Below are 27,849 nucleotides of genomic sequence, written 5' to 3'. Positions count from 1 at the left end.
AACTGAGGAACTGCTTAATTTATAAAAAAGAATCATTTACTCCATGAAAACATAAATGAAAATAAGTACCTTAATTAAGCCATGGTAATAAGTCACTATACCCATAAGTTGTGACAAGACAGAACACATTTGGTCCAAAACAAAGATTTTTTTTTTAAAAAAAAACTTCCTAAGCAATAATCAGTTTACTGAAAAATACCGCAAATGGAAAAGCACCCTTCTTATCCCACAACAATTTTATACTGAGAACAATAACGCAACATTAGTATCACTAAACCTATGTACAATGACAAGATTTCCGCCAATATTTCGCAGTGCTCAAGGACTTTGGTTTGCTAGCGCATCAAACGGACAAACCATCTTTTGATTCTTAAGCAGATGACACATAATTACTTCAAGCAGTGCCTTGCATAGCCACAGAGAATCCTGATGGCATCCAAATATATTAAGCAAATCCCTCGCTTGCAGTGACATATTTAGCTGTCATCCATCTTTGATATTAACAGATGCTATATCGCAAGTAACGCTGCGTATAGCACAAGCAGGCAACGAACGGACAGACAGTAACAGGCGTTGCAAATCCTTTTCAACGGCACACAGTAAAACACTGAAAAGCGAGTCAGAAAGGGTGGCAAAATCACCAGTCCGCAGTCCTTCTATATTGCCTAGAATTAACTAAAAGGAAATAAAGTTTCTAATTCTTACGACTGCAAAGAGATTTTCATAACGCGTTAACTGATGCGTGGTTGTCTCAGCCTGCAGCAAGACGGAGCTATTATTTCTACTTACATGTGAACTTCCCTATTCATCGAAATTAGATGTAAACTTTGAAGGCTAATTGCAGCTACCGGAATGCCAACACATTGTTTATTGTATTACAGCTGGACATCCTAGTAGAAAATAAGAATACAGACCTTGATAGACGTACAAAAAAACCCCATATAGATAACACGCTTATCCAGCACGTCTGGACAAACTGGTTTTCCCAACTCATACAAAATTTCTTGAGACCTCTCATATGGAAATAGTTCAAAGTCTTCAGAAGTTGTCTATAGTTTTCACAATTAAAACGCCTACAGATCTGTAAAACAACCACTCTACATTATCTGTTACATGACAGGAGTTGATGGTATCACTAGAAATAGTTCTCACTTCATTTTGCTCTAATAGTTCAGTTTAACAGGCCAGTAAGTAGTTCCGAGTACCATATCTGCCTCAGACCACTAATCAGCATTATCTAGAGGAAATAGGTGGGATTCTCCCTGAAAGTACATTTCGCTATCAACAACTCATCAAAAGCTCATGAAACCTCTTATGTACGTAAGGTCTCACTTATAAAAGCCCATGTTCACCCTAAAGTCAAACTTTGAATGTCAGACCTGTGTACTTCGCTCTTTCGCCCATGTGTTCCAACTTACTGAGAAAACTAATGTCTAATGTATAAGACCATATATATACTCTGGTCCTACTGGATCGGTTCCGCGAATTATCTCTTTTCAAGGAGCAAGAATAATACATTTCTGAGTGTTGGACAGCATTTTTCTGTCAAAAGATGTTTCAGTGAGCGTCTTATACACCAACAGTAGCTCTGTAACAAGGAGTCAAGTATATCCACCTACATATCCTTTGCATAGGAGTAACTCCTACTACTAATGAGAAAGAAACAGCCGTTGATTCCTTTTGGCACTGGAGGAGTCAATCTATCTGCCTCAACTTCTTGCATTTATTACAGGGGAACCTAAGAATTAGGAACTTACTGTCAAAAAGCAATTACCCCTACATACTCCAACAGTTATTTTATGTAATTGCTGAAACGTAACTGTAAGTTTTGAGTTCTAGTCTTAAGATTTCTACTGATTACATGAATTTTAACAAAACAGGAAAAGGAAACAGAACAGAAAAAAGGAAAAGTTCCTAAGAAGAGACTTATTGCATGTGAAAAGGGGGAAAAAACCCCACTATTAGGTTTCTGATGAACAGTGTTCCATAAAGTTGACTCCTTTTGGTTAAAGGAAACTTAACTTTGAGAGGGTCAAGCTTGATATAACACGATAATGTATTTACACTGCCCCAGCACAAAGACAACCAAGTCACGTAGCAGAACTCCAATGTTCCAGGCCTTAACAGCAACACAAAACCAGTTTGCGCCCCTGAACAGCACCCACTCTCGACAGCAGCTTTCATTAAAAAGTATGAAAGTTACAGAAAATGTGTAAAAATAATCTAATTTGTGACTTTAACCCTCTAAAACAAAGGGGTTCAAACCAGTCTTTCTGCAATATACCTAGCTCCTAAGCAGCTATATATACCATCTTCAAGAGCAAGAATCAAAACCAGCTTTCAAGGAAAGTCAAGTACCACCTTCAGACGAAGGGTTTCCTGAAGTTTCCCCTTCCACCACATACTACATCCCAAAAGATCCCAATACATCTACTTATTTCTTAAAAAAAAAAGGGCAAACTGAGCAGCTAAAACCCAGGGCAAGTCACCAAAGCATGACCGGACAAACAATTTCTGCAGACCACAACTGTTTCAGAGCCGGTCATCTCACTTTGTCAGGCTGCAACATTGGGGCTCAAGGCTGCTTGGCAAGGGGCGAAGGAAGGACCTCTGCGTATGGCTACGGGTGGTTCTAGTCAAAAAAAAAAAAAAAAAAAGAAAAAAAGAAGAAAAAAAATCCTAGTTTTGGTCCTAAACTTTGACAGTCTCTGGAGGGGAGGGGGAAAAAAAAAAAAAAAAAAAAAGAGGGGAAAAAAAATGCCGGTGTCATATTCTTGCCAGCAGGTTCTCTCAGCCCCGGGCCTGCTGCACCGCCGTGATCACCCACAGAATCACCGACCGATCGGCAGCTTCGAGTCGCCCACAGCTCACCTCATCCAGCCGAACCCTGCTCTAAGTGGCCGACCAGCCGGTTTATTACCCACGGCGCAAATAAATCCCCCATCGCGGGGAACAACCGCCGCGAACGCAACCGCGCCGGTATCCCCGCGGGGGGGGGGGAAGGGGGCACCCGGGGCCTCCCCCCCTCCACACCAAAAATCCTGCGTGGAAACACGGCGCTCAGACGCGACGCCTTCCGCGAACACCGGCCCGGGGCCCGAGGCACCGGGGGAGCCTCGGCGGGGTACGGCGGGGGGAGCCGGCGGGGTGCGGAGACGGGGGCGGCAGATGGGGGGGAGGCTCCCACCGCGCCGCCCCGAGACAAAGCGGGCGGCGGGGCCGGGAGGAGCGGGCCGCGACAGGCCCGTCCCGTCCCCTGACTGCACAGGCCGGTCCCCCCGGGGCCGGGGCCCGGCGGCGGCCGAGGGCCGGGCCGCAAGGAGGAGGGCCGGCCGGCGGAGGGAGGCGCGGCGGGCCGCCGTCCGGAAGCGAGAGGCAAAGCCGGGGCCCGTCGCTGAGGAGAGGCGGTGGGGAAGGGGCTCGGCCCGGGGAAGGGAGGGGGAAGGCCGGCGGGACGGAGCCCGGCGCCCCGAGGGGTGGGCAGCGCCGAGCTGCGGGGGGCTCCGGCGCCGCGGTCCCGGGGGTGGAGCCGCAGGCGGCGGCAGGCCCCCGCGGGGAGAGAGAGGGAGAGAGGGGCAGGCGCCGGCCGCCCCCGTACCTGAGCCCGCGGGCGGTCCCCGTCGGCGGCGGCGGCGGCCCCGGGCTGCCCGTCAGCGGAGCGCCGAGCGGCCCGGCGCGGGGGGCAGAGCGGAAGGGGGGCGGCGAGGAGAGCGCAGCACCCCGCGGCCAGCACCTGCCGCCCGCCTCCTCGCCCCGCTCGTTGGCTGCGGCCGACACCACCTTCGCAGCGATTGGGCGCATCGCCGATGAGAGGCGGCGGTTGCTGCCCATGGCGGAGCCGGTCAGCGAACAACAAGACGAGCGCATCCGTTGATTGGCGAATGGTGCTGGGTAACGGCCCGCCCACCAACAGGCGGGGCAGCCGGTCGCTCTCACGTCGCTCAGTCGCTTTCCGCCAATAGAACGCGGCCGTTGGGAGACGGCGGCTCGCCCTCAGCTGCTATTGGGCGAGAGAGGGGTAAGGCGGGCTTCGATAGGCGGCGCGGGGTGCCCGTCAGCGCCCCACAGCTCTGCGCTCCGGCGGGGGCGCGGGGCGGTGAGTACGTGAGGAGCCGCACAGCAGCGCGCGGGGGGGGGCTGCGGCCGCCCTGCGCCAATGGGGCGGGGAGGGGCCGCTCCCCCCCCCCGCCGCCTGGGGACGCCTCATGGCGGGCGGGCAGGTGGGCGCGGGGTTGGGCGAGGCCCGGGGAGCCCGTCGTTAACCTTCCCCTGCTCTCCCAGCCCGTCCCCTCCCCGCCAGGGCTGGCCCCAGGCCTCAGGGCCATGGCGTCGCAGGTTGACCCTGAGGTAGCCCCACACGGGCCCGAGCTGTACCTCGCCCATGGCTGTGGGCCTCGGGGCTGCTGCAGTCACTCTGCCCCTGAGGAAGGCCTGGAGCAGGGGTAGCACAAAGGTGTTAAAGATGGCATACGTACATGTCACAGCAGGATAGTCACATCGCCATCGACGCCCGGCGAGCCAGCATTCGGCAAACTTGGTTTTCTCGGCAAGCTCATCACACAGGGCAGAGCTTGGAGGCCAGCCCCGCACCTCCCCTTCTGCCTGACACCATCACCCTTGAAGGGACGAGCAGCCCCAGAGGGACCCGATGAGCACAGCACCTCATGAGCAAAATGAACATAAAACATGAGATCAGGTGAGATCATGCTCAAGCTCTCACAATATTCAGGTGGTAGTTTTGGACTCCGGTAGCTAGAGCTTTTAAAAAAAAAAAAAGTTAACCATCAGCTACTGGCAGTGCACTGAATCCACCTCTCCCCACCAGTTCATTCTTTAAAAGCAGTGGGATTTACCTCCACTTCACCCCCATTTCCCCCACAGAAGATAGAGCAGTACCACGCCGTGATGGCAACCTCATTTTGGACAGATGGCGGGTGGCATTCTCCTGCCCCAGAGCTGCAGCTTCCCCCTGCTCCTGCAGAGGCTGCGGAGATGCCGCAGGTCATGGCGAGTACCTGCACCCGCACGAGCTCCCACCGTCCCCTCGCATCCCCGTCTCCAGCAGTCACCGTCACCACACAAGAGATAACTCTTTTCAAACTGGCTGCAATTACAGGACCATGGAAGCCTGCCAGGATGAAGAACTATCAGGGGCATTTTTTAATTTGTGCTCAATTAAACTGTGCAGACCATAGATTCTGTACACTTGCTGGGAAGCGAGATGGGAATTCCCAAAATAGAAGAAAGATCCTTGCGCTGGTTTTTTTTTTTTGCAACATTGTTATTCTCACTTCCCAATTCCTTATCTACAAAACACTTATTTTACCAAATCACATATTGGATATTTACTCCAGAATTTCACAACACAAATGTACACAAGTATGTACAGGAAATGAAGCATCATCCTACTAATGATCTCTACCACTAAAACACGCAATCCCTTCACATCCAAAGCCACACACCAGCTCACTGTATAGCACAGTAATTTTCCTGGTAGAGCTTTACGTTGAGATCTGCAAGCCCCAAATTATAAAGTGTCTAACTTGCAGAGAAATTCTAATTCATGCTAAATAAACACTAAAACTCAGAACAGTACACTGAAACCTATGTAGGAAAATAAAGTTTGTTTTCCAAATTCCAAATAACAACAAAAACAATGTACTAAGGAAGTCACTGCAATAGGTTCTTTCAATTTAAATACACACACTCTTCCTCAGTTTTGCCCACTCACCCCAAATTCTTCTCATCACGATACAGAATAAAAAGTGGAAGGACATTTTCAATGATATTTAAATACCTGAAATTGAAAGTGTTTAATGTTAACACTTACCTTAAAATAAACTTCTTTTAAATAGGGCAGATTAAGCAGCAGTTGCACAGCTTTCGTTTTCAACATCTTAAATGCCTGTATGTTTTCTTCATTTACTTCATCTGCATTTGTTTATGAAAACCTCAGTGCTTTAATTCATTTCTCTGCTTTGATAAGTTGATGGAGATGCTCACGCTACTTGCTATAAACACCTCCAATACGATGCATGACATGGCAGTTTTAACAGTCTTGGTCTTATTCATTAAATGTGCAGGCAATTCCAATTGCCAGCTGATATTTGGATTTTAGTACTTTGCAAATCTAACATAAGCTATGCCCCCAAAAGAAAGAGATTTGGGGAATCTTTGGTTTTTTTAGTTGAACATAATATATGCCTTTCACTACTGCCTAGAAGCAAATAGTTTGAAGACAAAAATATCAAATTAGTATTTTCCCAATTTCTCTGTAGTGAAAAATCATGATGAAAATAATAGGCCTTAGAAAATAAAAGGCTTAGCATAATGGAACATAAATAGAAATTCCTGCACAAGCAATTAGGTCTGGAAACCTGCTTCAGATAAAAAGAATCAAACAGTCACTTTCATCTGAAAAGATATTTATTTTGAGAACTTCAACTTGCACATTGTACAAAAAATTGACAAATTCAGCAAAACCCCTATAAAACGTGGTTTTTTTTCCTAACATATTAACATTATAATTTTAATAAGGGTAAGAGTTAAGAAAACCAAAAATAGGCACATTTGTTCCAGTCTGTCTGCAGTAAAGTGTGATTAAAAGCATCCCTGTCTTGTTGAGGTATTAAACTGCAAACTTTGGTAATGTTAGAAAAAGACAACCCATTCACAAAAGTAAGCCTTCTCGGTGTCATGTACAATAAACAAAATGTTTCATTAAAAAAGTCAGAATCGGTTATTCTCCATTTCCAGGTAGAAATGCAGCAAAACAAAGAAAAAAGGTCATGTTACCATAATATACCTAGCATTAGGAGGAAACCTGAAAGTCTGCAAATCCATGCTAATCATACACAGCTACAGTGTTATATTTTACCCAAAGAATAAAATCCGGTTGGCAAGTTTAAACAATTCAGTGCTTATGAAAAAATATATATATGGTGATTCAGAGCCCAGTCTTTCAGAAAAGGACAAAAGGCACTTAAGAATGGCTTTAGTATATTCCACAATGGCATTTCTGGATAGAAGACAGCACCTGGCTGAACAAATAGTTCCCTAATAAGAAAGAAGTCCAGCTGAGGTAGTACTTCATATTGCTCCAACCACTTGGCTATACGCAAGCAGCTTTATTTTTTTTGACATACAAAATTAGCAGGAAATGGCTTTTGATAGGTTTGTCAAATGTATAAAACCCAGTTCTTTAAAAAAAATAGCAAATACCCACTTGCGGTAAAAAGTTCATAAGCCAGGAACCATCTTGTACAAATTGAGCATCAAAATGCTGCCAAGGTGATGCACAAGTCTACCTTTATGGCCAAATCCCCAAACATTGAAGATTGTTCTAGCAACCAAGCCATTTTTGAGTAAAACCAAACCAAAACAAAACAAAAAAAAAACCAACAAAAAAAAGAGGGGGCACAGGGGGCACTCTAAGAACTTTCATAATCATTAGCAGCCTTACCGGAAGCACTTTGTAAGTCCATTAAAAACAATAATTCTGTGCTGATGAATGGCAGTTGGGGAGGAGGGGGGCAGGGGACTGCAAAGTTTGACATTTAGAACAAAAACAAAACCCACAAACATACAAAAGGATATTCCTTGAAGTTTATAGTTTTTTTAAAAACAAGGAAGACTTTAAACTTTTTTAGGGGTCTGGGAGAACACAGACTACTTTTTTTTTTTTAAATTAAGCTCATCGAAAACCCATTAATAAGTTTGAACAAAAGAAAATTAGAAGTGCTTTACAGAATCACCGTCCATTGCCATATCCAGGAAAGAGCTGAGTTAGAATGGTCTGCAGTGTTTCATTCACTTGCATGGTATAATTTTTGCCAAGATCGTAGCGGCAGGCCGGACAACTGTACACATCAGCTTTGAAGGATCTATCCAAACAATCCTGATGAAGGACAAAACAAATAATGGGTTAAGAAAGAGAGATGTGCTGTTTAGCTTATTCTACCAAGCCCCCACGGGAGAGAATGAGATTCCTTTTCTATCCCAGCTCACCCAGGTATTGACAAGAGCTGAGAAGGGCCGAGAGCAATGCGAGGCTGGCAGTTGGAGAGAAAGCTTCCTTCGTTACACGCAATAGCACACGCACTTCAACAGAGCACGTCAGTCACGGGCACAGCATTTAGGTATATGGTAGAGATGTTTCATTCAATTACATTTCTAAAGATCAAGAATTCCCCTGCAGCTGTTAAAGACTGTTGGAGCTTCTGCAAAAACACATCATCCTCCAAGAAAACAAACCAAACCCCCATACGCTCTGTAACACTGTCGAATCCATCAGCGTCACCTAGCAGCATCACTGAGCCCGCAGAGAAGCTCTGATCATCTTTTCAAAGAATCGGATAGTAGCAATACAATAGTGGAACTTTCTTTAAAGCACAGACTTTTCTATGCCAAAGAACCTTCATCAAATCATAAAGTTTTCACGTATAAACCGAGCCGAAACCAGGACAAAGACTAATTACTGGCAAAAAAACCAAACCAGCCAACCCCCCCAACATCCCCCAGCTCTCTCTCGCCACTAAACAAATCAGCTCAAGGCTCGTTGGCTCAACAGAACTCGACAGAAGAGTTCCATCGATTACTCACCTTGCACACATTGTGTTGGCATACAGTTGTGACTGGCCGAAACACAACCTCCTGACAGCAAATACACAAGAAGGCCTCTTCAACTTTATTTAGAAATTTCTGTAAAGAGAACATTTGAGTCAACTTATTGTTACTGCTCTCTGAAAGATATAGCCAAAAAAAACCCCCACCCCACATTAAATACAAGGGATTACTTTAGTCATAGGCATTTTTTCTACAAGGCTCAACAAGGAAAAAAAAAATGCTTACATTAAACAAGTTCTGATAACTGTCTTCTTACTGACCTCAAATACAGTGCTTTAAAGTTATGCTGTGGATGTCTACACTAAAAAAACGCTATAGGTCTGAGGCTGTTTCTTCAATGCAGCTAAGAGGATTGTGTCTAGGGATAGTACAATAGTTAGTTGTCACTTTATTACGGGGCAGGGGGAAGCATGATATACCGGTCCATCTTTGAGAGCTTCTAGTACTTCATTCCACAGTTTTTCATTGGCTTCATCACTTTTTATAAGGGATTTTTGCTGAGATGTCAGCTTGTATGGCTCAACTTTAGTTTTCTTCGGAGTCCCTGCAGGAGAGGCAATAAGTTTTTCCTCCCCACCTGAAAGAAATCACAACAACTTTTTAAACAAACAAACACAAAGCAACCAGAAAAGAGTAACTAGGTAAAATGCACAAAAACCTACAAGGCTTTCTATATCCACTTGCCTACTCCACAAACCTGCTGATTTCCTTTTCCTCTTTCCTTTCCCTGGGGTATCAAACTCATCATCTCCATTATTTTCTTTTTCCTTATCTTTGTTTGCAACAGCTTCCAAATACCCTTCAGGATACTACAGGAAAACACAAAACAAAAAGCATCCAATGCAAACACGCCAGTTCATAGACTTACGGACTATTACAGGTCAGAAGAACGACCTCTAGAGAACTGCACCAGGGGTTCTCTATTTTAAGCAGTAGATCCCTGCTCTTGCAAAGCACCTATTCAGACTAGAGAAATTCTATACAAGAAAGTGAGTTTTGTCCATTTAGCCTCCTGATGTAAAAAGAAAACAAGCACCCCACAAGATGGAAAGCACTTGTGTCTCCCTTGGTCTGAGGGGGGCTGTCTTGATTCTTAGGCAAGGGTCATCCTCAGTAAGAGCGTGTAACAGAAAAATTCCTGCTGTCCATGGAGTTCATTGTCCAGGGTAACCCTGACGTTCCAAAAGAGTACCTGCATGGTTAGGCCAAGCTTTTTCATCCTGTCCTTTCCTTCTTTGGTCCAAGGAGCAGGTTCTTCATCATCCCTCCTAAGTAAGTAACGCCACACTAAAAATCCAGATTTCCCTGTCTCAGGCCAGTATTTCACAACCTAAAAAAGTCAGGTGCAAATCCATCATACACTATAAAAACCCCTTGGCCATAACCAAATTATCTTTCCCTAATTCAGTAGGCAAATTCAAATCCTTCTTACCTTATATATTCCATCATATCGGTTCCCTTCTACAGGAGCGTATTTACTATGTTTGCCTCCTTTTACATTCCTCACCACGCGGACCGGCTTCCCAGCTCTCCAGTCCTTGGCTTCAGCTCCATTTTTGTCGTTGATGGGGGCACTGCAGTTCAGAGCCAGAGCTCTGTAAGGGAAAGTCCAATCAACTTAGTGTATTTACCAGGCAGAACTCTTCAGAATCAGAGGGAGGATAAAGCAAAGCAAAGCTTGCATGGTAAACCAGCTACTAAGGAGTAATAAATTTAAACTATACTATTTTGCTCAGAGCAACGCATTGATACAGTTGAGGACAATACTAGGAGTAGCAGTGTACTGGCATTGTGCTGAACCACGGCAATGGCTACCAAAAACTGGAAGCTACTGCCTCTTTGCAGATACAGAAGGAGCCCCTTCTGAATCTCTTCTGAGGAAAAAGGATGTAGCCAGGCTTTTGTTCATTTGTTTGCCTTAAGTGGTAACACTTTCAAGTATCTTGTATAATGCTAAGAACTCTGGAAGATAGTAATTAAGTCTCCTGACTGGGGACGACATTTTAAATACACTGATTATTCATTATATTACCCTAATGTCATTGCATGGACCACCTCCTCCGCTCAAATCCACACTTATTTGTAAAACAGTTCAGAATTACAAATGACCTGGTCTCACAAGGTGACCTGTGGCTGCAGAGATCTTCAGGAGAGAGTATGAAAACTTCTACACTAATTTACTACTCTGTTCCTTAAGTTTCAGTCAATATTAAATGTGAGACTAACACCATTTACAATTCTGTTTCATTTATAGTGCACTGTAAGAAGCATTTCCTTGTGCAACTGATCTGCAGCCTACAACACAGTCAAAACCTAATTTTGACTGTTTTTCCACTTAGCCAGTTTCTTTCGATACAGAGGACAAACAATTTTTCAGGTTGACAGATTGCCAGCTACTAAGGTTATAGGAATGGAGTGCGAATGTTGCCGACCTGTTCATGTTGGTGAGTTTTTGATCACAAGACTGTTCCGCTGTGCGTTTGTTTCCAGAAAGATCACGCCCTCCGCTCCCTGTATATGTGAAGGAATTTCCATGATCCTGAAACGTATATGGATGGTTTCGACACATTCACAAAAATAATTCAATACAAGCAGAAGAGTCTTTTAATCAAGTAGCTTTAATACAGTATTCTGAAAAAAGGAAAGGTGCTTCCTCCATTTAAGCTCCCAGACTCAGTTAGTCTATGGTCCTCTCTTACGTTGCCAAGAGAGAAGAGTCAGGGTGACAATTGCTGCCTTGTCACACACCTTAAGAGTGCAGAGACCTCTGCCAAGAGAGCAGCTCTCCCTGCTAGGCAGCGTGGCTGCACGGCGGTGATCTCCCCTTGAGCTGGACACCTCTCAAGGTTGTTCCTCGAGGCAGAGAGACCTTTTACCAACGGCAGATCTTTGGTAAGCGACCGATATCGTGCATAACCTTGTAGTATGGTAACTTTGATTTTTGTCTTGGTAACTTTGATTGCACGCTGAATTGATAAATTTTGCATATATAATCCCTTAGACATAAACGGTTGTCCAAGTCTGTGACTAAGATTGGACCCGGCCGCACCTAAGCTGCATCAGGAGTTTAGAAAGCAAGGGGGTCTACTCTGAACCTCGTGACTCAACAGCAGGGTCTTCCTTACTCTTTATATTCTTTCTATTAGACATAAACCATTGTCCAAGTCTGAGACTAAGATTGGACCTAGCCGCATCTAAGCTCCATCAGTTTACAAAGCAAGGGGGTCTACTCTGAACCTCGTGACGCCACGGGAGGGTCCTCCGTGCCCTTTTGTATCCTCGGTCTCTCTGTGAATCATTTTAACTCGAGTATAACCCAATTTTCCTGTGTACGTTTCTTCCATGCAGTAATTAGAGTGAACCTTGCCATCAAACTCTGTTAAGTCGCACTTTTATAAATCATATTAAAACCACTTTTATAATACCTTTGATGGTGATTTTTTAAAGCGATCCAAATCACTCATTCACGACAGAGCAGCACACCACTCGCACAGGATCTGCTTGGAAGTGCAGGGGCACATTCCAGATAAGGATAACGTAACTTGTGCCTCAGAACTTACACTGTTACGTGACCTGGCAGTCAGAAGACTTAGAACGACTGCTGAGATTCATGGCTATCCATTTTACATGAGTTCTAACGGGCATTCGGGGTAAGGGGGTGCAGGCTAGTAATGCACCGGTGATCTGCAAGAAGAACGAGCAGTAGAGCCCGGTACAGCCTAGTAAGGGTTAGGTTTGGCTAGCAGAACCAAACGGTGTATGCAGAAGTAGGACCTCTGCCCCTAGTTTTGTCCTGAACACTCTTCTGACGCAGGAAGGCCTGGCAGCACGTACCAGGAGACTCGTTCAAACTGTGGATGCGATGGAGACCCTGAAAAGGCAGCTAAGGACTCTTGGATGAAAAGTTGACATATGGATATTAAGCTTAATTTAGATGATCCTGTTTCTCAGGTCGGCACATATTACTGGATTGTAGTTTTGCTTTGCCTGGTTTTCTCCTGAAGAACGTAAGTATCGTCAAGATGGGGAAATGTCCGATACAGAGTGTAATAAGTAACTAAGGCCAGGTTTTTGTTTTAACTACAAAGTAGATTGGTTCTCAGGCACAATAATCAAGATTCACTTACTATGTCATCTTCATAGCCTCCTGCCAGAACCAAGGAATAGGCGCCATCATTACTTCTGCCATGTATACCTGCTACGTGGGGCCTGTGAACACCAGATTCGCTCACCTGAAAAAAAAAAAAAGTTTGCTAAGCAACTGCTGTCAACAGGCTATGAACAATATGACTACCCGTTGGTCTTGGAACTAAATTAACTGATATTACCATTTCAGATTTGTTTTGCATACATCCCAGGCTGAAACTGTGTTCTCACCACTATCCTCCAAAAAGCTCCAAGTAGAGAAAAGAAAAAGAAAAATGCTTTTAAAAAATAAGCCATTTAATATTTCAGTAAATTGAACACATGGATATTTTTTATGATGTGAATTTAGAAATTTGGATCTTTCTCACAGAGACTGCTTATTAAAAAGCTCCAGGAATTTAAGAATAATATAAGTATTAAAACGAAATATTTGTATAAGGGGATTGGTTTGGAAAGACTTGCAATAGCAACCTTCACCTAGTACTTGAAAACAAGATCTGGAGACATCAGTGCTTCTTCTTCCCCAACTTTCTAACAGGATGAGAAAACCACCTGTTTAATATATCCAGATATTTGAGAGAGGCCCTTACCGGGAGAACAAGTGGGAGATACTACACATCTCCAGGACAAACTACTGGCAACAAAGACGTTTGGTTTGGGGTTTTGGAGTTACCAAAAAAAGCACTAAAGAAAACAAACACTTGAAATGCCTGGACAATACAGCATTAGTTATGGAACACTTGATCTAGACAAAGCCTTCTTTGTCTTTCTGCACTTACATATCCAGTGACATACACTCCAAGATTAACTGTTTCAGGTTTCTCGTAAGAGCTGGATCATTCCCATTTTTCCCTACTGTGGCTCAGGCCAGGATTCAGCTTTATACCTGAACTCTGAACTTCCACATGGTGCCAACCGGAATCCCAGGAATCGGTCCATAGTGGTTCGAGGGGACAATGGTACATTCCTTTGTGCGGCCAACACATGCCATGCCCTGTTTCAAAGAGCAAGACCAATCAGCCAAGAACTACAAGGAACTAACACCCACTATTCTTCAAAATAAAACGGCTTTTGAACTGACCTTGCCCCAGTCTCTCCGCGAGGATGAATTAGCGGATGCCATCTTTTGTTTCTTTTTACTTTCTTTTAATTTCTCTCCTGCTAAAACCACCTCACTTGCATCATTTCGACATTCAGGGCAATACCTAAAGTCACCAGTCAGTGAAAATTAACTAGCAGCAAAGCCTTAAATTAAAAGAGAATTTCCTCAAAACATACTGAGTTTTGTTACAGAATGTTACAATTTCCCCATGTGAAACTAGACAGGACGCTGAAACAACTCCATGCTGGAATTAGACCTGTATTAGCTAGTGTCCTTGCACAATCTTCTAAGCCGTTGCAGGTGTGTCAGGAAATCAGCTGTATCATAAAAATCATTGCTGAAACAGGACACAAGGAATAAAACAGTATATTTCACTATCTATATGTAGATAGATAGATATATTTCACTATCTATACATCTCTCTATATATCTATCACCATATATATTTCATATATAAAACAGTATATATCACCAGCCTAATATGGTGATGGGGCCTGTGGACTATCTATAGGTGACCCATAAAAACCATTATACAAGATAAGCCTCCTGGCATCAGGTTTGCATTTGGTTTATGGGTAGCTCCAGTTCTCCTTGAATAGACATATAGATCCCAAAACTAGGAAGAGAAGTTTGAAAGCCACTGGCTTAAACCATACTCTCACTAAACTGATGCTGAAGAAAAGTTATGAAGTCCTATTAAAAAAAAAAAACAAAAAACCCAAACCACACACAAGCATCTCTTTCACCTGGTACAGTCACAATATTGCCACCTAAGGGCAGCATGAAGCCCTAGACCTCACTTTCTGCTCCTAATGAGATGGTAATTGCGATACCACAGACACATACTTAGAACTTACCAATCCTCATCATCTGGTATACTACTAAGGGGAGGGTTGAGGCAGTAGATGTGGAAAGCCATATCACACTCATCACACATTAGCTGTTTATCTGGATCTTGTTTACCTCCACAGATATGGCAAGCACAAATTCTGCAGGTCTTGTTCGGGTTGTCCTTACAAGCTTTACACACAGGTCCATTTTGTCCTGTTCGCAAAAAGAAACCACGGTCTACTTCAGACTCCAAAAAGTGCCAAGATACGCTGGACATGGTCAAAGGAGTCACAGCTACAAGTGGCTTGGAACCCTCAGACCTTTGATCCTCACAAAGCCAATTAGCAATATCACAAGGTAAGACTGGGACATGCAAGAACTACGCAACAGACTCACGTTTTAATGGACTGGCACTAAGTGGACAAGCACTGCCTGGTTCTTCAATTTTATAAATTTCATCCACTAAGGTAATCCTGCAGTCATTCAAGGAATCGCCAGCATCCCTATAAGGAGAAATTGATAAAAGTCAAAAAGATTATATTTTGAGAGTATCATACAGCATGAATTCACAGCTGTGCATGACATTGGTAATGCAGACTGGTCTGGTATTAGTCCCATATCACGAGAAGCCTGTTAGAGCATCGCAGGGTCTGGGACAGTGGCATGACAGCATCACCACAAATCAAATCCTTTTCATGCAATTAAAGCGTACCCCCTCTTGCCTCAATGAGAATCCAGGCACTTGTAGCATTCAATTTATCCTTAGTAACTGTTCTCCCTCTTTTACACTAACTCTCCTCATATTTTATAGTTCAAAAGTCCAAATCACTGTGGTGAGTGGAAAAAGGGGGAATATTCTGGCAGCCCTATGAAACTTTTATCTGAAACTTTAAAAAAATATATATACTTTTTTTCCCCTGAAGTTGAGCATCCCTTATATGTAGGCTCATTTTCTCCTTTAGGAGAGAACTGGAATAATTTTTCATCACCTTTATAAAGTGAGGGTTCAGTCTACATTATCATATCTAGCACAAAATATTACACTGAGGTTTTTGTAAACCCATGACAGAGAGTTAACATAGTAAACAATTCTCCGCCTCTTAGCGAATACGGGGCTTCGCATCCTCCCAGCTTTATGTGAATCCACAGATCAGCGTGCCCCGTGATTCCTTAAAGCATCCAATTCCTCCAGTGGAAGTTAATCAAAAGTGCAGTATGATGAAGTCAGTCACCCCAAAAGGACAGCCCAGCTTCTCGCCTCTCCCCAGCACTTCTGTTGCACCATTCCCGTTGCATCATTTTTTTTCAGCAGAGTCACTCAGACCTCATGAAAGTTTAAGTAGAGTTGGGAAATTCAATTCATTCCACATTATTAATTTGCTTACCCAAGTAAGATCTTTGCATTTATCTCCTTGACCATTTTCGTTTCCCTTTTTTGCAGAATCTCCGCATCGTACCAAAAACCTCTCTCTTTTGGTTCATCGGGATTATAGTTGACCATCACCACCTGTCCTACTTCTAGCTGGTGCCACTTCAAAATAGTCCGTGCACGAGCCCGTACATCATTCGAACTCAATTCTACAACTCCATTCTCTGGATAACTTGAAGTAGAAGGGAGGCACGGAGGGACAGAGAAGAAACAGCAGATTCAACATCACAAGTTGTTGCAAGTGATAGATCTTATCCAGACAGGTCGATTTAAGAACCGATGCCGCGCAACATACAAGAATACCATCAAGAATAAAATCTCCTTCTCCCGCACAGGCACAGCCAGAATCAGGCAGTCTAGCTTTGCTAATGTTGTATCGCATTTAAAACTTGGATAACGGCATTTCGTATTTCTAAAAACGTGATTCCAGCCCACTAGAATTCCAGTTGGAATTCCAACTGTAAGACAAACTTCCAGTTAGCAGAGCTCAGTGATGTAATCACTGTGTCAGCCCAGTTCTGTTTTACCTCATGGATCTCTACAATAAAATTTCCCATCAACATCATGATCCAAATGACTTTATTAGCCAAGAAGGTAACAAAACTCACTCTTCATATTTCACATGATATATTACATCTTCTTCAGGAACGGTTGTCGGCTGATCAGGATCTGTGCAACTGTCGGCTGATTCATTTGTAGGTTTTTTTCTGGTTACATTTACAACCTGGGCTTCAAACCATGCTCCCATATTCATATCTCGAGCATCGACCAAGTCATTGATCTACACAAAGCAAAGCATACAGCTCACCAAAATGGATTTTCAAATCAAGCATCAATTTCCAAGTCTACTTGAAGATTTGACCATCTCAAGAACTTCATCATTATCAAGATATTTAACAGATCATCTTAAAAATTAAGGTTTCCTTTGCCTTCCTGATCCCATTGTGCACCCCTACAGTCTTCTCAGGTTGAACCTCTAAGACTAAAAGTCCATTCCACACCAACATGTGCACAAACAGCTTCCTTATCTAGTACAAGCCATTATTAGTTAGTCTATAACAGACTTTCAGAACCGTCTTGCGCATAGTCTGGCAAAGACATCAACTAGATCTGTAATAAAATCCATTGAAACAGACAAGTAAAATGGTTCTGAACAGCTGGTTGAGATTTTCTTTTGTTCATTCAAGAAAGTTTCAGCTTTGACAAATGCAGTGACTCCAAGCAAAAATATTGGGAAAATTTTTTAAATCAAAACAGGCACTCGGAATGCTTTTCTTTTTTTTTTTTAATCAATTAATGTATTGTAGTTTTAGTTAAAAGGATAAAATGAAAAATACAATTTTTTGACCTACAACATGTTGCATTTAATTGGTTTGTGGGTTGGTTGGTATTTTTGTTTGTTGTTGGAGGGTTTAAGAAAAAGAGGAAAAAAAGAAATACCCACACAATTGGGGCATGAAAGATTTTCAGAAATTCTTAACTACAGAGAAACGATTCCCCTCCTGAAGCGCAGTTTGAAGCAATCTTAGTTTTTTTACTGACTCACCTTGTAGAGGCCAAATCCCGGGTCAGTCCAGTCAGGCTGCGCCGCTGTGCTCGGCTGTCCCTCCAGTTCCATGGCACCTTCTCCGTTGTGAGAGCTTTTGTCAGATTCGCTTTGGCCTGAGCCACAGCCAGAGTCTGTGTCGGAGAGTTCAGAATCCTTTTCCTTACTAACAGCAGGAAGCACTGCTGGGCTTTGTCTGACCAAGAGTTGGACGATATCATTCAGTCCAACGCTGTAATCGAAAAGGGAGTGACCATCTTCCATCTGCAGGGAAAGCATCAAAATAATCTGGTTATTTCATTCAGCGGAGGTTTTCCAACTCAAAACCACCCATCACGCTGTAATTGTCGCTATGTGCCAAGAAAGACCGCATTGCTTGAAAGCCATTAACAATCAAGGAACTTGGCAGTTCTTCAGCATCGCAGTTACTTATAGATTGTTATTCTTGCTATTTAAAAATGTTCTTTTTTCAACGGACTCTACAAGCTAGAAGAACAAGACTTCCACGCTGCGGTGGACTTGCTACCCAGATTGAGCCACTGCGATGAGATCTGAAAAAGTTTGCAGTACGTTCCCTAGAAATATCAATTCTGGGAAGAAGGACTTAAAGAACTACAGATCCCTTACATTCCTATCAGGATTTAAAGATAATTCCACATTACCTACAAACTCAAAAGTTCTTTCTTCCTGAATTCAGACACATGCCGTAACACGAACCTTAACAGAAAATGGTCTTTATATTGTAATTGTGTATGTTCCAGATTATTGTTACAGCATCGCTCTGTTAAACACGGCATTAAGGCGAAGCCATGGAGTTAATCACCTACTTTTCGCTGGGCAAACAGACAATTTTTCCATTGAAAGTAAAATCAAAAAAGATTCAATTCAACTTGAAACTACCCAATCAGTTTTTAGCGTAGCCAGGCATGTCCCAATTTCACACCCTCTCTAATTTTAAGAGTTTATTTTGCAAGTCTGGCATCGCATGTAGTCAAATCAAGATCCTACCCTTGAAGTGAAGTAAGAGGAGCACAGAGGACCAAACAGGTCTCAATTACCTTTCAAGAACCCTGAGGAACACTTCCATTTTAGAGTTAAAATGTAGTGCTCAAGACCACAGTGCAGTTAGAAGTTTAGACAAGCTTCGCCACATATTTAAGGTCTGACTAAGAAATTATACAGGAAATGATCGTCCCCTTCCAGGCCAAACCACCAGAAAAAGCAATCCCCAGAGCTTTGTTCTCTATCAGTGGGAAACAGAGCAAAACCACAAAAATTTACACTTCACAGGAATCACTATGATAATTCAATTCTGATTTATGGCATAAAATGGCTATGGAACAATCCCTGGAAATCTGACTGCACAGGAAGTGATCTGGACTTTTTCTGGTTTAGAGATGAAAACTCATCGAGATACACAAGAACAAAGCAGAGATCGGTTGTTTCTTCTTAACAAAGAGACCGTATCACAAATACGGGATCGCTATCGAGTGTAGTTATCACCAAGGAACACAAGTGACAACAGGTGCGGACAGAAATGGAAACGCAGAGAACACGAACAGGACGTGAAGCCACGGGAGCTCAAAGGACGGTCCGAAAGAAGCGCCAGCATCTGAAGACGTACCGCTAACAAAGGAGGCAGGTCTTTTAATGAACGAGTATTTTCCCAACATCATTTAAAAAGTTTTAACTACGAAGATTGTGAACATTTCGAATGATTCAAAAAGCCAGACAAAGCACAAATGAGCGCAGCAGGGGAACGATGACTAAGAGAGGTTAGATCACACTGGATAAATGTTTCTGTCTAAAACCACGCCTAAACTAAGCGCTACTGGAATTACACAAAGAGGAATTCTCTTTGTAAGGCAAGTGCATTCCTTCCTGAAAAAAGTTATCAATTCTACTGAAAAAAGTCTGTTTAACCTTAGTTATCTCCACAGACTTCAGCGTAGGTAAGGCTGACAGATGGTTTGTCCCCTGGACCAATCCTCCCTTATCTCTTTATCTACAACCACAAACGGGTAATTACTGCACCCGAATCTACACTAACTGGAGAGAAAGGAGGTGACACAAGCCCCTCGGAGATGCTACATATTCCTTTGTGTACACGCCTCTTTTTTTACAACTACCAGTCCCCAAGTGTGTTAAATTAACGCTAGTCCAGGTCTACTTCCATATCCTGCCGTCACACCTGCTAATTATAAGGCACAGCTAGCTCTAGTCATCCTAAAATGGAGGGAAAGGTGGAAAAAAAGCAACTAGAAGAAATTGTCTAACTCCACCCATCTCACACCGTTCCATCTGCAGCCTAAAGTAGCCCGCTGTTTCTGAAATTAATTTCTTTGAACAACCAACCGCTGGTTCAGAAGTTTCTTTAGCACGAAGGTTTAGCAGCGCAGTACCGTGCAGGATATGGAAAAAGTGTCTGAAAAGAGTTTCAGTTGTCTTGAATACTAATTTAGATACGTTATGAACGCATGTGGAAGAAAACAGTCGTACAACTGCGATAGTAAACACGCTGTCGAGAACATAATCGCTACCGAGCCACTCGAGATTCTACAGCGAGTTCTGTACCTAATGAGATTTTGATTTAAGAGCAGAAGAGCCTCCAAATCACGAGCTGCTATTCCAATTTCCAAAGAAAAAAAAAAAAAATAGGAAAAGGGATCTTTACGGCTTTCAGAGCGGTAAAGCCCACAAGGTTCGACAACTTTAAGCACGAAGACCGCAAAACCCCTGGTAACATCTGTATTTTCAGAGACTTGGCCCAGGCGGTGTCAAGACGGAAAAGCCACACGCTAAACGAAAAAGAATATGGAATAATAATAATAATAAAAACCTTTGCAACTTTAAAAAAAAAAAAAAAAAAAAAAAAGCCCGCTAGCTTGCTGACTCCTCTCCTTCCAAACCCCGGCTCGGGCAGCGGGGAAGGGAGCCCGGGAGTCACTAGATGGCAGCAAAACATCCCACTTTCACGCAAAAAAAAAAAAAAAATTAAAATATCCTTCCCCAGCTGGCGGGGGACAGAGTTGGGGGGGGCGGGGCTGGGCGGGGGGGCCCGCAGCCGCTGAGGCGGCTGCGGGCCCCCCCGCCCACCCCCGCCCCCCCGTCGCTGAGGGGCCGGGGCTGTCAAACGTCCCCCCCGCCGCCTCGGTACCTGCTTGCCGCGGTAGAAGAGCCGTTGCCGGTGAGGCTCGACACCGAAAACCTCGTGTATCCGTAGCCGCAGCCCCTCCACCTTGGTGAGTTTGGAAAGCGAATCCACGCGGTGGGTCTCCTTCCCGTCCATGGTGCGCACTTGGATCCACATGGCGCCGGTCCTGTTCACAGCGGGAGAAAGCGAACGGTGTTAAACGACGGTACCCGCGGAATCCGGTCGCCGGGCACCGTATCAATGAGACCGCTCAACCTACCGCGCCGTCCCGGCCCCGCCGCCCGGCCCGCCAGCCAGCCGGCCGGCCCGCCCTCCCTCTACCCCCCCCGCGCTATTGGTCGACAACCCGGCCGGTTCCAATACCGATTGGTTACCTGGAGGCTTAATCCCACCCCTCCCACCCTGAGCCTAACGGCTTTGGTTGCGCCCGTGCCTCTCTGCCGCCTCGCGGGCGGGCGGCGCGCGCCAACTGTATCTCGCGCCACAATTGAAACGCTCCCGCCGCTCTCGCGGGGGACTCCCCCGCCCTTCGCGGCCGAAGTCTCGCGTGATCATGCAAATGAGAGCGGGGAGGGGGAGCGGGCGCTCTTAAAGGGGCCGTCACCAGCCGGTGCCCCCCGCCCTCCTACCGCGGCCCGGTGGGAGCTCCCCGCGGGGAGGGGGTGCGGCGGGGCTGCCCATCGCGCTGCGGAGGGCACCGGCGGCCGCAGCCCCACAACCCGCACACTCACCCCGCGGGGGGAGGGAGGGAATCGCTTTCGTTCCGCCGTGGAAAAAACGGGGGGTGTCAGCGGCCCCCGCCGCCCCCGGCCCCCGCCAGCCCCGTCCGCATCAGCCCCGAAAGCCAAGCGGGGCGATGCCGCGCCGCGCCCCGCCCCAGCCGCTCACCGGCACCTCCCGGTCACACCTCCCCCCCCCCCCCCCCTCTCCCGCGGTCCCGTTTCGGGGGCGGGGGGTCGGTCCCGCTGCCACAACCCCCCGAGCGACCAACCGGCACCGGAGCGCTCACCCCCCGGGGAGACCCGCCCCGAGTCGGGGGGTGGGGGGGGAGTAGCGGACCCGCGCACCGTGCCCCGGCAGCTGTCACCGGCTCGGGCGCCGCGGAGCCGCCCCTCGCCGCTCCCCGGCACGGACACGGCGGGGGGACCCCTCCGCCCCCCCGCCATCCTCCCCCTCCCAGTGCCACCGGCCGCTCCCCGTCCCGCGGCGGGATGGGGCTGGGGCTGGGGGGGGCGGCCCGGCGGGACTCACCGGCGTGGCGGTGCTGGAGGCCGGTGCCGCGCTGCGCCCCGCGGCCGCCGCCCGCGCTCTCCCCGGGCTTTGGAGTTTGGCGCGGAAAAGCCCCGTGCGCGGCGGGCGCCCGCCCATTGGCCGCCGCTGGCGGGAACGAGCGGGCGGGGCGGGGCCGCCGCCACCTCCCGGGAGCGCCGCGCCGCGGGGGTCGGGGGGGGGGGATACGGGACACCCGCCGGAACCGGCGCTCCCCGGGGGCGGCACCGGGGATCCCCGGCGGGCAGCTCGGTCCGGCGCCCCCCGCTCCGCTGCCGCGGGGGGACAAACACCCCCCACCCCCAAATTCCCGAGGCGCCGGGCGGGCTCCGCCGCCGGGAAAGCCCCTCGCCCTCCGGGGCTACGGCCACGGTGCCCGTTATTGTTCTAAAAACCGGGCCACGGAGAGCCCTGCGAGCAGCCTGTGGGAGAGGAGACCCGAATGATTCCCCCTCTGACAGCCGCCCTCCCAATGCAGCTCCTCACCCGCGGGGTCCCGTCCCCCCGGGGGAGCTCCAGGCCCTGCCGTGATGCGAATAATGCGAATAATCCGTTAGAGGCCTCTAACTCCCCAGGCCGTTAGCCCCGAGTCGCTTCTGGGCCTTGTGTACGGTGCCGCTCGTGAAAACGTGGCCTGGGTGACACGGCAGGGCTGCGCGCGTGGCTGCGTGAGCCAACAAAAAGGGCTGGTCCAGGAGGTTGTTTTTCCCCCAAACTACTAACGCTACGAGGAAATTAGAAAAGATAAAGTTTGCTTAAGATGGCCATCGGATGGAGGAAACTGGAAGCAGGGGATTACCGAGAGGTTTCTGAGAAGAGTCAGCTTCAAAAGAAGGATAAAAGCATGAAAATTGGTGGTTGGGGGGGGAGAGACCCCAGGGTGGGAAAGCGGGAATGGCGGCGGGTTCGGCGCTGCCAGAAGAGCTCCACCGACGCAGCAACCTGCCGAGGCCCCGCAGAGCCGCTGTCCTGCCTCTACGGACAAAGAGAACACGAGGCACGCTGAAGAGAAATGCAGAACAGCATTTCCCGTGTTACACCTCCCCTGCACCCACAGAGCTAACCTCTCACATCAAAAACTACAAAATCAGAGGGATGTAGCACCCACTCACCCCCCCCGATTTGCAGACTGCTGTAGAGAATGCGTACAGCACACGAAAGCCTCCTACGCGGCGTGCACCTCCTCCTTATTCCCCTCCTTTCTTAGGATCTGTTGGGGATCCCACAGTTAAGCCACAGATCACAGGTTGAAAGTCACTGGCCTAGATTAGGTTAGTACCAAAGGTTAGGCATGTGTCAATGCACAAAAGCCTTGAATCTGACCTGCGACCTGCAGCAGTCAGGCTTCATTTCCTCCCAGATCCGAAGGCTTTGCCTTGCCAGAAAGTCATTTTTTCCCCTTGTAGATGCACTAGAGTCTTAACCTTGACCTACTGCAGCGGCAAGCCCTTCCCACGGCCTGAGAGAGTTCTCGGACGTTACAGACCTGGCTGGGAGCAGAAGGAAAGGAATATTGGAAAAACTGTTTTCACCTGTATAAGGACAGGTCGCATGTCTAAAACATCTCGGTTTTGGATCTCCAAGCCTAAAGTTCAAATTAGTGTTGCTTACCAGCGTGCCTGGATCCATACTCTGTCACCCACTGAAGTCCCATTTCCAGAGGAGTGGAGAACCCGCATCCCTCATGACTTCCAGATGCAGGACAGTTTAACGACAGACTTTTACTACCCTCTTTCAGACTTTTTTTCAGCATCACTTACATCTCTACAGGAGTGCCATAGAAGCTCAAAAGAAGCCACTTGCAGATACAGACCTGACCCTTCTTTCCTCGAGTACTCTGTGTCCCATTAAGCTGACGTGCTAGGAGTGTACATTTGAACAGTTAGGTATTCATGTCAACTTTTTGACACTCAGATGCTAAATATGTTTCTGACAGCGCCTTATTGCCTTGCGTTTGACCCTACCATATGCCCCAGTAGGGTCCCACCTCATGTCCATTTAAGAGCTATACATACATCCATCCAAGCATCTAACGCACACATGTCCCTTTACCCTCGGCAGTTCCCATCACAGCACAGGGAACACAGTCTTACTGTAAGACATGGACGGTTCAAGGAACCAGCCGGTTGCTGCGTATGACTAGTAGCATCCCTAGAGCTATCAGAGTCAGAAAACAAGAAGCCCACTTTCTAGAGAAACTTACTCATTCAGTGAATCCACATACTGCAAAAACTGCGCTGCATCCTACACACTGTTCAGCTGGGTCTACTAATCACTTAAAACAAAGCTCAAGTCTAGATCATTCTAGTAGTGGAACATTGATTTCATTACAGGTTAAATTATATATGCTTTCTTTTTAACTTCCTCTCTTCTATTAAAACAAGAACATTGCCAGAGTAACTTACAGAGAACTTGGTCTCGGTGAGATAAAGCCCTGGGGGCTTCAGGTTTCCATAGACTGTCAGAAAAAAGAACATGACTCGCTTATATTGCAGTTATCTAAGAGGCTGATGAGTTTTAGTTTCCTCCCTTTCAGATTGTTTGAGGCATTTCTTTTCTCTGGAGTTACAATTCTGATTGAAAACACTGTTCTGCCATCTGGTAAATGCCCCATGCTGTGAGGAAACAATATCTCGGCTCTCCTGCCAGCAAGAATATCCAGTTCAGTTTATGAAAACTTAAAGCATTGCTGAATTCATTTGCAAAAAGATGCAGTTAGCAAGACAAAACCTTTAACAGTCTCCCAGCCCGTGGAAATACTGTTCGAAGTAAAGTTTTGGCACAAAGTTTTAGGAGAAATGGAAGTCTAGGCGTGTACATAAGAACTACCAGCTGATAAACATCATTAAAACAAGTCTTGGGTGAAGAAGAATTGATAGGGAGTCTTATCAATTCCAAGGGGGCCAAATTTATCCTTGGGTAGGCAGCACAGTCTCCCCGTTACAGTTACTACGATTCATAGTCCATCCCTTACAATGCCTTTACAGCACTTTCTGGGCAAAATAGCAGGAGGCTGGTCCCATAAAACCACAAGAAGCATCACAAGAGGTACAAACACCCTAAATGTTTAAAAGGCTGATGGTAACAGCAAGTTGCTTAGCTTGCAGAAGGCTGGCTGGGTTCAGGAACGTGCACCTTTGACTCCTCCTTCAGCTAACCTCCCTGGCACCCCTCCACACTCACCAGCTGAAGAGGCCACATCCGCTTTGTCCAAGGGACTTGCTGTGGCTCTGAAATCATCCCACCTATCGAGAAGATGTAGCTATAGAGAAGCAGCCATACGCAGCTATAGAGAAGATCTCTTGCGAATCATGAAGGACACATGCAAGAGTAGGTAAGGGAAACAGACTATTCTACCTGACACAGGTGGAAAAAATGCCAGGAATTGACGCTTTGCCCCAGCTAGCTACTTAATGGCTTGCCCATCACTAATAGTTGAATGTCCTCATAAAAAAAATCACTTTGATGTGCAAATAACCTAATTCTGTCTTGCACCTTTTCTAAGAGAAATAGTTTGGTTTTCATGGAGCTTGGAAATCAATGCTCAGATGTGGAAACAACTGCAGGAAAACACAGGTCCTAAAGCAAAACTATTTGAGCTGGGGACACACAGAGTTCTCATGTTCTCATCTAGAGCCTTAACCTTCTACTACTCAACATCTACGAACTTCCATCACTTTGCTGAACCTTCTTATTCTTAGTATTTGACACTTTAACTAAATTCTGCCATCTCTGTCCTGGGGTTTCTCTTCTAGCACATGATGAATTGTATGGCTTAACCCCCTGAGCTGTAGGAAGTGCTCTGAGAGCAGGAATCCCTGAACCAGGACAGCTGCTCAGAGAAAATCAAGATAGCTAGAACATACTGCTTTTTACAAATTTTTTTTTTTGGCCTTCCTCGCAGGCACTGACATTTATGCTTTTACGTGTGCAAATATGTATTCTTTGCATAGCTGCTCACAAGGACTAGAGATGATTCAGTCATGTCACATGCAACACAGCGGAAGACTTTCCCCTAGGTTAAACAGCGGGGCCCGTATGTAAGGTCACTGGGTGTGTTCAAGTTTCCACATGCATTGGGATGATACAGTCATGCTCGCCAGATTTCGTTTTCCTCTCCCTCCATGCAAGGCTCTTTGGTGATGGAAGCAGAACAAGAAGCAGTTTCTCTCTGCTGCTTCAGCAGAGAGGCTCTGTGATTCTTCAGATTTCCCTAGGGAAAAACATATTTGCCCTTGGTGAAACCACTGTCTGCACAATAGATATTGACAACAGGTTAAGAAAATACATTTAAAACATGTTATTTATTTTGCACTCAGTTGTCCTGTATGAGATCTTCACCACTTCTCGGAAGACCAAAATGAAAGAGATGATGCTGGAGTCCAGGACAAATGCTGCCCTCCTTAATGCTCCTACAATTTCCAAATAATTGGGCTAAAGCTAGCCAAACTCCAAGACTGGGGAGTGCAAAGGAAGCCTGTGTTTCTGATTGCTGGGGAAGCAAGAGTAGGGGTCTCAGCAACAGCCTGAGATGGAGAGGACACACTAAGCAGGCCCAGATGACATCCACTCTCTCACCTATCAAAAAACAACCAGCATTATGTTAACCCACCCCACCTCTACCTAAGGTATGAGGCAAGAGTGCAGCAGTAGAGGGAGAAGCAGATGGGTGTGTAGAAAACCAGCTTGCAGCCTGAAAACCAGCAGAAAGGTGAACTGGAAGACTGGGAGAGCAGCCAAGAACCCCTCAAGCTGTTCCCTGCAGTGAGGGCAAAGCCGGCCGGGGCTCAGGGCAGGAACCTGCCTGAGCTGCCGCCGCCTGCCCTTATGCTAGGGTAGGTAAGCTGCTGGAAGGGAAGCAGGGGCTGGGAAACCCTCAAGGTGAGATGGGCAGCCAGGCAGCAGGAGACAGGCAAGTCCTGTTTCTGCGGATGCAGGCTGAGGGCAGCAGAGAGCTGCAGCATGCCCTGAACTAGGAAGGCGCTTTGAAGACTTGGAGAGACCAGGGGGGTTTGTTGGGAGGCAAAAGCTGGGCTGAAGCTTTTGGTACCTCACTGGAGAATTGTTTTCAGAAGGCCATAGCACTTTGAAGTTGCCTTCGGAGATTGTCACGCAAAGACTGGTAAAAAAGACTAACAGATGGGTAGCATAGGACAGGATCCAGCAAGGAGTCGTCTTCTGCCACGGCCCTGCCTCCATCACTCTGCTCTGGAAGCAGACACCCAGCGCTGCAGGACCAGCTCAAGGACACCCAACATTCCTTCAGACTGTGGCCTTGGACAAGGCTGCTGCGAGGAGCACCAACAACTGCTGCAGCCGAGAGGAAGCTGGAGTGTGAGGGGAAAAGAGTGCTTTGAGTTGATGTTACCAGCTGAAACTATTTCTGCCATTGCTACCCCAAGGACCACTCACTCCCAGCAAGGGGGAGTGGTGGAGGAGAGGAAGACAGGAACATGAGAAAGCAGAGTCTCCAGGCAGTGGCGACAGATGGGGCTGTCAGCAAACATCTTGTGGACCTTGCACAGCAACGAATGGCAAGAGCCACAGGCTGACTTGTCCCTTCAGCGGGCTCCAGACAACACTGCGCTGCAGCTCCTAAAAGAGGAACACCTGACCTCAACAGTACAGAGCTTCTCAAGCAGTTTGCTGGAAGCCCAAGGGCTTTGCTTGACTTAACCGAGGAACAGAAATCAAAGCAACGCATGCCTCACCCTTGAATCATCTTTTCTCGTGCCTGTGTCTGCCCT

The 27,849-nt window shown here is 46.5% G+C and overlaps 2 protein-coding genes across 6 annotated transcripts in view; both read right to left on the bottom strand.

The window, feature by feature from the left end:
* Window positions 1-3,761, bottom strand: part of KDM4B (lysine demethylase 4B) — a 92,806-nt gene extending 89,045 nt beyond the window's left edge. For 2 of the 3 annotated variants that reach the window (XM_075523931.1, XM_075523932.1), the window contains exon 1: window positions 3,599-3,760. The gene's annotated coding sequence lies outside the window, so the exon portion shown is untranslated. Of the gene's footprint in view, window positions 1-3,598 lie in introns of all 3 variants that reach the window. The other variant, XM_075523933.1, reaches the window with a different exon arrangement.
* Window positions 3,762-6,417: 2,656 nt separating this feature from the next.
* Window positions 6,418-22,241, bottom strand: UHRF1 (ubiquitin like with PHD and ring finger domains 1). Of its 3 annotated transcripts, none has more exons than XM_075524244.1 (17): window positions 22,085-22,241; window positions 20,837-20,999; window positions 17,680-17,943; window positions 16,742-16,914; window positions 16,090-16,305; window positions 15,101-15,207; window positions 14,731-14,917; window positions 13,853-13,976; window positions 13,658-13,765; window positions 12,753-12,857; window positions 11,058-11,164; window positions 10,058-10,220; window positions 9,818-9,955; window positions 9,323-9,434; window positions 9,045-9,202; window positions 8,602-8,700; window positions 6,418-7,897 (listed from the first exon to the last, which is right to left on the bottom strand). In XM_075524244.1, exons 2-17 carry the CDS (start codon window positions 20,987-20,989, stop codon window positions 7,751-7,753), a joined length of 2,361 nt encoding a protein of 786 aa, XP_075380359.1. In that variant the 5' UTR covers window positions 20,990-20,999; window positions 22,085-22,241; the 3' UTR covers window positions 6,418-7,750. The 3 variants fall into 3 exon arrangements, with proteins under 3 accessions (XP_075380359.1, XP_075380358.1, XP_075380360.1); XM_075524243.1 differs by lacking the exon at window positions 22,085-22,241 and adding an exon at window positions 21,267-21,287; XM_075524245.1 differs by lacking the exon at window positions 22,085-22,241 and adding an exon at window positions 21,093-21,136.
* Between the last annotated feature and the right edge of the window lie 5,608 nt (window positions 22,242-27,849).

Source organism: Mycteria americana, chromosome 24 (genome assembly GCF_035582795.1).
Source record: "Mycteria americana isolate JAX WOST 10 ecotype Jacksonville Zoo and Gardens chromosome 24, USCA_MyAme_1.0, whole genome shotgun sequence".
NCBI lineage: Eukaryota > Metazoa > Chordata > Aves > Ciconiiformes > Ciconiidae > Mycteria > Mycteria americana.
Note: the sequence above shows the minus strand (reverse complement) of the source record. Positions and strands in the feature narration are given on the sequence as shown.